Source organism: Prionailurus bengalensis, chromosome E4 (assembly GCF_016509475.1).
Source record: "Prionailurus bengalensis isolate Pbe53 chromosome E4, Fcat_Pben_1.1_paternal_pri, whole genome shotgun sequence".
NCBI lineage: Eukaryota > Metazoa > Chordata > Mammalia > Carnivora > Felidae > Prionailurus > Prionailurus bengalensis.
In genome coordinates, this window is record NC_057360.1 from 39,522,760 (window position 1) to 39,536,501 (window position 13,742).

Below are 13,742 nucleotides of genomic sequence, written 5' to 3' on the forward strand. Positions count from 1 at the left end.
ACTATGTGCCAGGCATATGCTTCCGTGTCATCCTTACAAAACTCGTAAGGAAAATAGATATTATAGCCACCATTGTGCAGTGGTGACATGATGTGCCCCAGGTTACACAGCTAGTAAGTGTCAGAGCTGAGAATCCGTCAGGGTTTGAAGAGATCTTAAAGGTTCTCATTGACTCAATCCCCTTCTTTTTTTTGTGTTCATTTATTTTTGAGAGAGAGAGAGAGAGAGACCGCGCGAGAGAGAGAGGATAGGGGCAGAGACAGGGGAGACACAGAAACCGAAGCAGACTCTAGGCTCTGAGCTGTCAGCACAGAGACCAACGCAGGGCTCGAACCCACAAACCGTGACATCATGACCTGAGCTGAAGTCGGATGCTTAACTGACTGAGCCACCCAGATGCCCCGACTGAAGCCCCTTCTGATACAGGAAACCACTTAAGAGTGTCCTACCAAGTGGTCTTCTAGCTCTTGCTTGGATGTTTCCAGCAGCAGGATATTTATCAGCTATAGGTGCTGCCACGGCTTCCTAGGCTCATTCCACTGTCCTGGGGGTAAGCCCAGCTTCCATGGTCTTGCTGTCCCCCAAGTCTCCCTCCTGCCAACCCTACGAGGCCACAGTACCTCCAGGAACTGAGCGCTGACTTTGAACTCAGGCCCAGCCACACCCTGCTCCTGTGCCCGCCGTTTCCGCTCAGCAATGCCCCCAAACAGGTGTGCGATGGCCCTCGGAATGATGCCTTGCTCCTCCTCCGATGTTGCCGTGTCGAAGCCAGTGCCCATAGTGTACGTCTTCCCGGCCCCTGTCTGCACCCGCAAAGATGGAAGGTGTTAGACAGCACCCTCTGGGGGACATCAGCAAGCCCTGGACCCCAGGCCGGGCAGAATTCCTTACCATTCACCTCCCAGCCTGGGTCACCTGTCCCTCCTGGCCCCTCCCTCCTCCCGCAGCCACACCCTGTGGAAGTCTCCTCTGACAGCCTCCCTCCCATAGCTAGCCAGGCTGCAGCATCCTCAGACAACAGACAAAACCATGGCTCCACTGCCACTGCTCTGAGGGGGCAGGGCTCTCTCTTCCACCGGGTGGGGTGACAGGGGGTCAGAGTGGCCCTTGGTGGGAGTGGAGGCGGCTTACCTGCCCATAGGCCAGCACTGTGGCATTGTAGCCCTCGAAACAGCCCTCGATGAGCTTGCTCACACAGGTCGAATAGATCTGTTCCTGCCAGGTGTCCAGGTCGAAGACAAAGTCATAGGTGAAGGCCTTGTCCTTCCCCAGAAGGACCTGGGGCTCCCCCGGGGTGACAGAAGTGCAGATGTGACAGCCCTCAATCTTCTCCTTTGACAGCTGGGGCCGAATCCTGCCAGGGACGGGGAGAGCCCCAGGTCGGACCCAGCCAGCAGGGGAGTGCTGTGGCCCCCCGCTCCCCCTCACCTGCCTGCCAAGCCTCCCCTTCCCCCAGACCCCCCCACAGCCCCCACAAACTGGAGGAGAAGGAAGGAAGCTTAGGAGCCTCCCCAGAGGATGGAGGCAACTTTTGTAATAATACCACAATAGTAATAATAATATCAATATTATATCAAATATGATATCAATATCAGTAAAAATATCACCCAAACATTTATTGAGCAGTTGCTAATACTTATTGAGCACTGTATATATTGGATCTGTGTTAAAAGTATTTTACCTAAATGAGTTTATGTCTTCTTCACTATAAATCTGTGAGGTGTGTATCTGCCTGATTTTACAGATGTGAAAACTGAGGCCGAGGGACTTGAAGTGACTTGCCTAAGGTTGTCCAGTGGGATATGACAGAACCAAACCCACGTCCGACATTAAAGCACACACTCCTGATTGAGCGGAGAGCCCTAGAATTTGTGTCCCGCAGATCAGGAAGAGAAGACAGCTTGCCCCCTGCTGGGGAGGTAAGGCTCAGCACCAGGGTGGGGACCGGAGGGACAGGCCTGGCTGCTCCCCTCAGGACTGAATTAAAGAGCAAACCTGAGCCTCTGCCAAGGCCTGCAGGGGCTGCAACAGTCCTCCAGCTGCAGAGCCCCCTCTCGGATGCCAGAGCCTGGCGGAACATTCTTAGGCACCAGCTCTGGTTCCTCTCCAGGAGCCAAGGGGGACAGGCCAAACACAGCCCTGACAGAGCAGGCCAAGTCAAAAGTCCGCTGAGAAGGGCAGAGACCTCTAGAAGGGATACTAGGCCTGCCACAGGCCTGGATCCCAATCCCAGATCCTGCTGGGATCCCTTATAATGAGGAAGAAAAGTGGCACCAGGGCTGGGTGGGAGCCAGCCACAGATAGGGCTATCTCCATCCGGCCACCTCTTCTCCCTCTTCCAAGCAGCCATTGCCATGGCAAGGTCCCCATGGCAACCAAGTGTGAGTCAGTGAGCATGCGCCGTAGGGACTGGCAGAAAAGCACTTCCCAAATGCCTAAAGTAAAAGGGGGGTGGGTTAGGCGCTGTCGCTCATGGGCTCACACAAGCCAGCCCTATCAGCCAGGCGCTTACAATGAGCTGCTTGTCAGGCTCCCTTTTCCAAAGCCAACATTTACCAAGAGAAGAAAAGAATGAGCGGGCCAGGCCAGCATGCAACCAGGGCCCAGGCAGGGGCGCCTAGCCACAGAGCCAGGGCCACCAAGTCGCCATCCTGTCCCTTCTAGGGCTGCCCCGGCCCCAAGGCCCACTCAGAGCTGCAGGCCAGGGGAGATGCTCCCGTCAGCCTATTGCCTGCACTTTGCTGCCAGAGGGTCAAAGGGGACTGGGAGGAGGCGGGGTAGCTCCCTGGGGGAGGGTTTGGGGAAGTTAGCTACACCAGGCCCAGTCCACACCACAGATGGTGGCCTGGGTTTTCTTCAGAAGTGTTTTCCCTTAGGCGTCAACAGGTTCTCATAGGCCAGCGGCTCTCCCCTCGCCGAGGCTGCCGGCAATGGGAGGTTACCACCTTTGTCCCCCCTATCCAGCTGTTCCAGGTCAAGTCGAAATTAGAACTCAGCTTCCCAGTCTCCCCACTGAACTGTTTTCTGACTGAGAAGGGAGCAGCTGATACTCGCTCATCCTGTCTAGACGTGCAGACTAGCACTTGACCCACACCAGGAGGAGGACTGGGCCAGCGATTCTACCTCGACCACTAAGGGTGGCACTTGACACACACATTCACACTCACTCTATGCCAGGGGGTGTCTAAGCATGGACATTTACTACCTCTTGATCGTCAAGAGAACATCCGAGGTGAATACCGCCATCCCCATTTGTAGAGGAGGAAACGACATGATGCCTGGCTAGTCACAGACAGCGAGGAGCAGAGTGGGGGTTCGAACCATGGGTGTGCACGGCCTCTTCAACACTTCCGTGCTGCGGTGTCAGTAAGGGCAGGGCTCAGCGGGCCGGGGTGGGGGAAGAGTGGCTCAGGTACACAGGGAGACAGCACCTCCAGAGGAGGGGAGTGCCACTGCTCACAAGGCACGGGGTAGGTACCTGGGACTCTGGCCCTCAGACCTGGCTCTGCCCCTGGGCCCGTGGGACCCAGGGCCAAACACTTACTGCCCAGGGCGTCCAGATGTTCCCAGGTGAGCCCAGGGGCTGGCCTGGGAAGGCTCCGAGGAGTTTCTAGCATTGCTGGCGAGCACTAACTCCGGAAGACACCCTCCCTACCATGTGGGTTGCTTGTGATAGGATTTCTGGATCCAATTCAAATACCATTTAATTACTCCAGGCAGATGGCACTGCTGATGATTGGAGGAAATCGAATCAGGATCCCTGGAGACAGTGAGAGCAGGGGAGGGGGAGCAGCAGCCCTGCCTGTCAGGGCCCATCAGGGAGGGGGGGGCAGTTTCTCCTTCAACGACCAGTCCCCAGAACACTGGGGAGCCCACCTGCCAAGAACCAGAGAGCTAGCAGAAGAGCAGTCTGGGAAAGAGGATGTCGAAGAGGGGTTCCAGAATTTGGGGTCCAGGAATGTGGAGTCAGTCAGGCATTCCCCTTGGGGTCTTTATCCTGGGATGTGAGGCCCAGCACATCTTGATGTGGGGGTCCTCTGAGGCCAAGACACCAGCCAGCCCCAGGGTGGCTCCCTGTAGGCACCAGGGTGCTTTGCAGGGTGCAGATGGTGAGCAATGTTACTCAGAGAAAAGGGTACAAGCTGGGGGACAGAGGACATGGGCTCAGAAAGAGTCACTAACTCCCAAAGCAACTGACCCGGAAGAGGGAGACAGTGTTGGTCCTAGGAATGGGACTTGAATGGGTAGCTAGAGGTGGAAGCAAAAGAGAATTAAGATTTTATATATGCTAGCTGGGCCAGGCACCCGCCACAGACTAGCTCACTTGAGTGATGCAATGAGCTAGGGATTTCAATGCCCATTTTCCAGAGAGGAAAGTTGAGGCTTGAAGTGGTTAGGTCACACACAGAGTAAATACAGTGAAGTTGGGTACCAATTCCTGCTCTGCTTGACTATGAAGCCTGCAGTCTGTTCTGCTTCTCCAGCTACCTCCTGCCCGGGGAAACTCTCAATCCCCAAATCAATAGATAAGCTTCCTCCCACAGCACCACCATTAGAGCCAGGGAGGCGCTCTGGAAGGAATCCTGCTACACCTGTCTGCTCATGCATGACCCTGGCCAGGCACCAGGCTGGCCCTGCCTTCAGGGCTTGCAATCCAGCAGGGGCAGACATTGTGTCTCAGCTGTCTGGGGGTTCACTCCTCACCACCCAGTGTAGCATTCAAACCTACATCCCACAGGTCGGAGACCAGAGGGCTGGGAGATAGAGTCCGAGGTCCTTGACAAGGCTCGGCCCCCACTCTCCTTATTCGTGAGCCCCTGCTTCCTCCTGTGTCACCTAGAAGATCTCTTCCCAGTTTTAACTTTCTAAGAACTCCATCACCTTCCCCTCCAGCAGCCTCCCCTCCTGGCCCCACCATGGGTGAGGTCACTTCTATGGGCTGCCCTTAGCCAACTCCACCCTGCCCTGCCCCAGATAAAGGGAAGGAGGAGGCTTTCTAGTTACTGCAGGGTGGAAGGGATAGGAGTCAGGCACAGCCCTGTTCCTTCTGGCGGGCATGGGAGGGGGGATCGGGGATGGAAACCAATTTCTAGGGTCTTCCAAGTAAACTACAGACTCCGGGAGCTGTGGACCAGATCCATGACTAGGATGAGGTGAGTGAGGTATTCGCCACAAGTGCAAAAGTTAAGGGGGTATGAAAAAACTCAGTAATCAAGATAAACTATAATTTAATGCAATCTTTGAGAAACTCCAATCGGCAGACAATGGCCCGCGGGGCCAGCTCTGCGTTTGTGGACCACACATCCAATGTCATTTCTGTCCGGGGACCACTAGAATCGCACCCAGGGAGCCCCTCACCCCAGGCCCTACCCCTACAAAGCCTCGCTCCATCGCTTCTCAAGGTCCGGGCAGGGAGGGAAGGGGGCGGGCCGGACAGCCCCGCGCAGAAAGGCTCCCGGAACCTCCCGGAACAGAGCCGGGTCTATTCGCCGCTTGGCAACCCGCAGACCGAGCGGCGGTGGGAGCCGGCGCGAGAGCGAAGAGAAAGGGCCCAGGGCTTTTCAGAGGCAGGATCTGGCACGGGCGCGTGGCCGCTGGGCTTCCTCTGCTCACAATTGAGCAGGGACTGGTGTGATGTGGGCGGGTATTTTAATATCCTTCCCCCACCGCCGGAGAGATGTGCACCGGCCGAGGGACGCGCAGGCGGCTCGGGGTCGGCCCCCCACCCGTCGGTGCCCACGGCGGCGGCGGCGGCGGGACAAAGGCCGCGAACCCGAGCCCGGCGCTGCGGGAAGAGCTGAGGTCAGCGGTTCCTCAGCTCTTTGGGAAGCCAGGAGGACGGGACGGAAGGGGAGGACAGAGGAGACCGGGAGGAGGCAGGCCCCGGGCGCGGGGGGGGGGGGGGGGGGGGGGGGGGGGGGGGGGGGGAGGGGGATGCTGAGAGACTGCCAAGGAGAAAAGCTCCCTCGGCGAAGGGTAACTTGCCCGGAGCCCCCACACCCTGCCCCCTGGCTTAGGAGGGGTAGGATGAGGCTAGCTCCCCTCGCCCCCGCCCCTTCCTCAGTGACATCACACAGAGCCAGCCAATTACCCCCAGGGGCTCCGCCCAGTGACCTTGGGCTCCTAAGGGTTGGCTCCGCATCTCAGGTGAAATTAGTCCCACCCCATCAGCTGGCTAGGGCCCTTCCCTGGGCTCTTAACTTGAATTGCCCCCCAGTTAGGAGCTCAGTCCCCGGAGCTCTTAAGGGTGCTTTCTATTTGAAGAGTCTCGTCACTGAGAGGTAACAGCCTGTGATATTAAAATAACTAATCAAGAACTAACTGTTCCAGAGTGCTAGAAAATTCTTGCAATTGTGGTGTATGGTCTGTGATTCCTGACGCCTTTCTTTGCTGGCACCTGGAACCCCTTTACATCGCCGCTTACTCAACTCCTCCAGTTAGTAACAACCACCATACTATGAGGCAAGACTGCCTCTTTGCTGGACACTGTACCCACAATGCTTTTGCACATTAGATCATTCTTCATTCTAATGCCCCTAATTTACAAATGAGACTTCAGAGGAAATTAACTGGGCTCAAGGTCACATAGCTGATAAAGTATAAGCTCTTCTAGGAAGACTACCTTTACTAGCCATCAGCCCCAAAGATTCAGTCCAGGAGGAGAGCTGGAGAGTACTAGTATGTTAGCAGCTATGCTTGTGAGTAATTTGCACTCTGGGGACTTCCAGGCTGGGAGACACCCTCCTGCCAGGCTCTGCCTCAAACGCTTGGAGAAGAACCAGGGTCTTGGACTGGAATCACCCCTCAGATGGCCGACATAACCAGCATAAGTAGTCCCTCTGGAAGAGACCCCAGGGGGAATAAGTCTATCTGCTTTTATCTTCTATAGGACCCTTAATGGCGTTCTGGAATCCTGAAAAGCAGCCCCCAGAGGCTAGTGGAACAGCCCGGGGAGAAATGCAGAAATGAGGAAGTTCATCGCCTGGTCTCTAGGTGTGCTGCCCTCAAGCCTGAGATTGGGCAGATGCCACGACCTCCCTTCTGCCCAGCCCCAAGCGGTCTGCCTGGCTCCAACCACAGGGCAGCACGGGTAAACTGGAACTGAGCTGTTGTGTGCAAGTGTGGGTGGGGGGCAGGGAGCACAGAGAAGAGCACTGGGACTCCTAGTCTGCCTGGCACACCGAGTCACTTAGCCATGCTGTGACCTGCCGGGGACCAGCTCTTCTTCAGCAGTGACAGAGCCAGATCAAAGGGGACCTCAGCTACAGCAGGAGGGATTTAGATAAGCTAGCAAAAAGAACTTCCTGCCTGCAAAGATTGTTAAGCCCTGGAAAGGGGAGCCTGGGAGTCTGTGGAATCTTTTTGCTCCGAAATCATAGTCACTGGTATCACTGTGGCTTCTTCCGTGCCGTGTCTGATACGGACAAACAAACCCTAACATTTTTTGAGAACCTATGTGTCAAGCTCATTTACATACATGAACACATGTAATGTGTTAGGACCGCCCTGTGAAGCAAGGGCCATTCCCCCCCCCCCATTTTACTGAGGCTCAGAAGGTGAAATTTCACAAGCCCAAAGTCACACAATTCATAATGGTGGAAATGAAATTCAAACCAAAGCTGACTCTGCCCAATCCCACTGCATCTACTGAGCAACCCGGCACCAGGGCAGGAGAGAGGTCGGACTGGAGAAAAATGATCCCCTCCGAGAATCTCCGGACTGATCCTACCAACAGCTGCCAGCAGCGCCACGAGCAGTCTGTTGGGAAAGCATTTTTTCCCCGTTTTGTAGTTAAGAAAGCCGAAGCCTAGAGCATGGAGAAGCATGGAGACAAGAGCCCAGGAGGCTGCTTCCCTGCCAGAGGAAGGCAGCTCCCCTCTGCAGCAGAAACAGGGCGTCTACACCCCCACTCTAATGAGCATCCTCTCCCCCCTCCTCCCCGTGGCAGCCTGCCAGCTCTGGGGAAGGCGGCTGGAAGCAAAATCCTGCTCTCTCAGGGGAGTCTGGCTCCCAGACACCCGGGGGCTTTTAGCTGACTTAGCCCGGAGAAGGCGTCTTCCCCTAGAGGCCACTCCTCTCCAAAATAGGGTGGTGAGACCCAATTTAGGGTGCTGGCTCTTGTAGCTGCAGGGATACCGAGTGGGGGGCCACCAGAGCCCTGCGACTGCCAGAGGGTCTGGTCGCCCTGTCACTGGACCTTCTCCTGGCCTCTCAGACCCTCCCCCAGCACTGCCTGAGACTGCCCTCAGGGAGAAGACACGGAACCCCTAAACAAGAAGGCTTTGTACTGTGGGGTCTGAAAGCATGGGTTTATGAGGCCCTAGCAGATCTGGTGAAATGGGCCTGTCGACCCTCTGTGCTTGACCTCTGCCCCCAAATATGTTCCCAAGTGCACAGGGAGAGGGTGCCGACGCTCCAAGAAAACCTATAGGAAGCTTTGGGGTGTCAATTCAGGGCACCTGGGGTTCAGCCTCCACTCCTTCCTCACATGTCCTTGACCTTTCTCTTTTAGTTGATTCAAGTCCTGGCCACTGGCTTCTGAGTAACAACCAGGGGCAGGCAGTCTGACAGGGGAGGGAACCTGGGGAGTCTTGTTCATGGCCCCCAGGGCATCACGATCTCAGCCGTGCCCCAGCAGAAGCAGGGTGAGGTGTCAGAGGCTGGGGAGCGGAGATGCCAGGAGAAGCTGAGGGAGGGGGCCGGGCCCTGTCCTGAGCTGGAAAGATGAACAGGCTGGGCCATGAGCAGTGGCCAGGGCTTCCTGCCAGGGGCCAGGTCTGCCCCCACCCCCTGCAGGGGCCCGGGAAGAGGGGTGAGCGCAGCGCAGGGAACATCTGCTCTTCTGCGCTCCAGCATGGCTCTCCCTGTCCACTCCCTTCTCAGGGCATCTGGCAGGGGTTTCCCATGACCTCCCAGGAGACAGGAGACTCTGCAGAGTGGGGCTGAGTGGGGAGTGCCCAGAGCCCAGAGCTGTGATGGCATGTGCATCACATGGAGGACAGCTCAGTGTGAACTGGGCCCTGGGGACCCTCCCCTGCTGAGGAATGCGGAGTGACAGGCGGCTGGCCTCCTCCGAGCAGCTGGCTATGGAGCACAGTGAGCCTCTCCCCCAGCATGTTGTCCCTGGTCCTCAGTCCTCAGCCCTCAGTCCCTGCTGCCAGGCCCTCCTCAGTGCACCTGAACTCCAGTCTCAGGCAGGACCAGCCAGCCTAGAGAAAGGACAGGTGGCCTCCACCCCTGCTCCGATGGTGGGCTTCTACCCAGCAAGGTAGAGGGATAGGAACTCAGATATTTGGGGACAGGGGACCATGGCACTGCCTCCCTTCCACAGCCCAGAACAGCCAGAGGTGAAAGTATTCCAGAGGTCAGAACACGGCCGTGCTGTCACCTGCCGTGGGGGCTTCACAGCCCCTCCCACAGAGCTCCACAGCCCCCACGCCCATAGGGATGGAGCAGTAATTCTCTGGGACCAATGTCCACCAGTCCCAGCCTGGCTCCCCTCCCAAGGCAGGGAAGCATCCTCTCCTACCCAGCCTAGCAGCCTCTCAGTGTCCCTCTGGCTTTCCTCAACAGGCCGTATGTCTAGAAGGCAAAATGAGAGAAGAGACCCAAGACACCTGAGGTTCTGCCCTGTGACTGGTGTGGGGGTGTATAGGGGTAGCAAGAGGCAATTGGCTGCCCCCAGAACTTCCTTTCCTAGAGAGTGTCAAGATGGAACTCAGGCAGGAAAACAAATTCTAGGGACCGCTGCAGGGATCTAAGGAAAGAGAGAATGGATGCACGCATACCCAGCAGGAAGGGAGAAGCTCCCCAAACACACGAACAGCATGGACATGGAGGGAGTAAACAGCTAGGACATGGAGGGGACAGGCAGCCCCAGGCTAAGCAACCCCAGAAAGGGAAATCCAGACCATGTCCCCTTGGTGCACATCTGCATAGTACCAAATGCCTTCCTAGGTACTTTTCTCACATTGTGGTTATGGCAATCGGCGCGGTATGGCGTATGAAGAAACTGAGGCAAGGAGCTAATTAGAGCTGTGTTGGGAGGCAGCTTAGAGCAGTCTAAGGAGTATGTGCTTGGAAGTGAAGGTGCCCTGGGTTCAGATCCAGACTCCTCCATTCACTGGCTATGAGCGTTCGCTCATCTGTAAGATGAGAAAAACATCAGTCAGCTGGTGGGGCTCCAGGTGGGGAGAGTGGGACAATGTAGGCACACTGCCTGGCACAGGGCATGTGTTCAAGAGGTACTGCTGAGCCACCTTCCAGTTCAGTCTCCTTTCCACCTTGGCATGCTTTCTGCTATAAATAAGTGGAAGGAAGGAGGAAGGAGAGGGAGGGAGGGAGGGAGGGAGGGAGGGAGGAAGGAAGGAAGGAAGGAAGGAAGGAAGGAAGGGGAGGGAGGAAGGGGAGGGAGGAAGGGGAGGGAGGGAGAGAGAGGGAGGGGGAGGAGGTTCGAAGCGAACTCTTCATTGTACCTAACACTCTCTGTAGCTCAAACCAGACAGACACCTCGTAAGTATGCTTTAAGTTAAAACTTATTTTCAAAACATTTTATTCACATAAAAAATTCCCCAGGAGTCCACCCTTTATGGGCTATATGCCTTCTGCTTCATCCAAACCACTGCTCTTCACAAATGAACAAATTGTTCCTGTTCTACAGTGGGTGAAACCGAAGCCCAGAAGGACAAACAGAAAAAAAGCCCCATGACCCAGCCAATGGGTGAACTGCACTGGCCCCAGTCCTGCCTTTTGCCCCCAGAACTGGAAGGGTAAGGGTGCCAGGCTCATGTCACCTCTGCCACTTCCTTAGCCCCTGCCCCACCCCATCTTTGCTCTGAGGTTTTCAAAAGCTGAGATCCAATCAGCTTCAAGGTAGTCAGGCAGGCTGGCTGGGTGGTGGAGGGGGTCGGTTTCCGGGGCCTGTGGTTACTACACTCTACTTCCTTGTGATGACATAAGCCCTATTTCTGCAGCAGGAGGCCACCACTAAGATTCTCAGGTCTCCATGCAGAGGAGGTCCTGTCTGAGCCTGGGTTCCCCAGATCTATAACCTGGGCAGCATGGGACACAGCTGGCATTGATTGGCACTGAACAGCCTTGGGCTGTCAGAGTGGAGAAGGGCGACTCTGAAGGCACCCTCACATAGTCTTTTCGGTCTTCTCCGGTCTCTTTGTCCCAAGCCATCAATTCTTGTGATTCAACATTTATACAGACATTGACCAAGATTTCAGGGTAGCCTGAAGCTACAGGAATAACGACAGGTAGAGAACCCAAATGAGAGAGGACAGGGGTGCAATCTAACACTATTCCCTGGGTCCCTGGCTCGTGCCCCCCTCCCCCATCTGCCTCCAGCCCCTGCTCAACCCTGTAGTTTCCATGGATGGATGTGGGACCCATAGAGGCACCTCCTCTCCCCAGTCACTAAAGGAAGGAAGCTAAAGGAAACCAGGAAAAGATAACAGGGGCACTGAGGGCTCCCCTCATGGTGGGGCTTGAAAGGGTCTTAAACAAACGTACCATGTGACTTGGCTTCCTTCCCCAATTTCAACTCTGTCAACTTGCATTTCTTAACAGCCACCCCTTCCCCTTCTCCCCACATTAGTCAGGTCTGGGTTGCAGCCTGGGGCAGGGCACAGCTCAGCCTCACCTCTCCCAAACATCCATCCTCCCAACCCCCACCCATCCCCAGGTAGAGAGAGGCCCCAGGAAGCTGAGTCCTTGTCTACAGGGGATTAATGGATAAAAGGATCACAGGGCAGGCTGGAGGGGCTGGTCTGGGAATCCCTTGGTGCAAAGGCAACTAGCCTGGGTTCAGGGGCACACAGATGGGCCAGACTCTGGGGAGGCCTGGGGTAGGGCTTATAGGGTCTGCTCACACCTAGACCTTCTGCCCTTATCTCACAGCCCCAGGTCCTGAAAGTTTCTACCTATAGCCCTTCCCCAGCCCTGGCCTGCCCTACAGAGATCTGCAGACAGCCAGCTTTGATCCTCTTGCCAAGGAGATTATAGGGCCAAGAGCCCTGGGCCTGGCACTTCTCACCTAGTCTAAAAGGCCCCGCCAGAACCTCCCCCCTTGCCCACGCACGTGTGTGCACACACGTGCGCACATGCATGTGTGTGTGCATGCACACACACACACACACACACACACACCAAACGAAGTCTGTCTCATTCTTGGCATCCCTGTCCCAAGAGTTGGACCCAGGGCTCACCATAATATTCTCATGGGGACTCAGAAAGCACTTTAGTTAGAAAGTCCTTTCTTTGGTTACAAGAAAGGACTTCCAGGAAGTCAGAAAGACAGCAGAACACAGCACCAGGCTGGGCCCTCGGCAGTTCCAAAGCCTTGGCCTTTCGCAGCATGCCCTCCTCCAATACTCTACTCCAGCCCACCACCCAGTCCTTTAGGTGGGACAAGTGGCTTCTAGAGGTGGGGATGGGAGCTTGACGGGGATCCAAAAGTGTGGGGGACTCTCCCCTACAGCTCCTCAGTGGTTACCATCTGCTCCCTGTCCCGGCCGGAGCCCTAGTCTGGTCCTCCCCTCAGCTCTCTGATTAGAAACTGGGTTCTGTCCAGGCATTGTCTGCCTTCCACGGCCGGCTGCCCATTGAGGTCTGGCGTGTGCCAGGCTGGGCGCTCACACTGGAGTGGGAGGGGAGAAGTGGACTGAGCCCCCTAAATTAGCCTGGCTCTTCTGATGTTCAAATCTCCCCACCCCTCCATCTGAGATCAGCAACTCGAGGCAAGGAGTGGGGGCCTCTGGACACTACTAGAGCAATCTGAGTGGGAAGCAGAGATGATGTCCATCACCCTAAATAAAGAACTGGGTGCAGTGGGCAGGCACACTCCCTTCTCTGGAAAGGGTCTCAGAAACCTTCCGTTGGCTGTGCTAAGAAGGCAGCCCCAGCTCTTCCTCTCTCCACTGCACAAAGTGCCAATCACACACTTCACCATTCCTCAGTCTGGCCCGGGGAGGCTGACAGTGGTGGCGGTACAGGGGGCTTTGTTTGGCCCTCTCCTATAAGATGAAGTCTAAAGGAAAGCCCCCATGGGAGGAGCAAGCACCCTATGTCCCTTCCTTCCCAGCCCTGGTTCACAGTGAGTGGGGTCAGGGCTTCATTTCCCTTTTATGATGTACTCGGACTCTCCCGGTCTGCTGCAGATGTCATATTTACATTTCTCACTCCCCCCCCCCCACCTTCCTCCCTCCCTCCCTCGACCTCCACAGGATCCTACTGCAATGTCAGCCCCAGCAGCAGCCAGGCCCCGCCCCGGCCAGCCCACCAGGCACCTGCAGGGCTCCTCTTTGTCTCTCAGGCTGCTCAGGGCCAGCAAGGCTGTGTTCAAGTGATGCTGAGGCTGCCTGATGCACGGGTGGGAGGCACCTCAATCTCCCTTCCTTGAGCCCAGAGCCGTGATCAGCAGTCCACTCCTCCTCTCTGGGCTGCAGAGGACTGGCCGGATTGCCTGGGGGGCATCTTCCCGGGGGCAGGAGGGGGAAGCTTTTCCATAGTCCTCTCTGGCCCTGTCTAGAGTGACTTCCATGGGCTCTTGGAATCTGGGTCACCTACAACCTAGGGAATCTAGAGATCAGTCTCAGAGACCCACCCTGGAGACTTAGCCTCCATACCCCCACCCCCATCACACAGAGCTGGGGCAGAGATGGGTGTATTTCTCCATCATCTCTGCCTTGGTGACCAGTCCCAGATTGGCACTCTCCCACCAACAGACCCCCTCTCAA

The 13,742-nt window shown here is 56.2% G+C and overlaps 1 protein-coding gene and 1 long non-coding RNA gene across 6 annotated transcripts in view; one reads left to right on the forward strand and one right to left on the reverse strand.

Moving 5' to 3' along the window:
• Positions 1-13,742, reverse strand: part of KIF21B (kinesin family member 21B) — a 50,166-nt gene that overhangs the window by 35,138 nt on the left and 1,286 nt on the right. For all 4 annotated transcript variants that reach the window (XM_043569114.1, XM_043569116.1, XM_043569113.1 and 1 more), the window contains exons 2-3: positions 1,132-1,354; positions 621-803 (exon numbers count right to left, since the gene is read on the reverse strand). In XM_043569114.1, the coding sequence (XP_043425049.1) occupies positions 621-803; positions 1,132-1,354 (406 nt within the window). The remainder of the gene's footprint in view (positions 1-620; positions 804-1,131; positions 1,355-13,742) is intronic.
• LOC122476455 lies at positions 4,714-7,451 on the forward strand. Of its 2 annotated transcripts, none has more exons than XR_006295495.1 (2): positions 4,714-5,153; positions 6,890-7,451. It is a non-coding gene; the product is annotated as an uncharacterized LOC122476455 (long non-coding RNA). The 2 variants fall into 2 exon arrangements; XR_006295496.1 differs by lacking the exon at positions 4,714-5,153 and adding an exon at positions 5,957-6,281.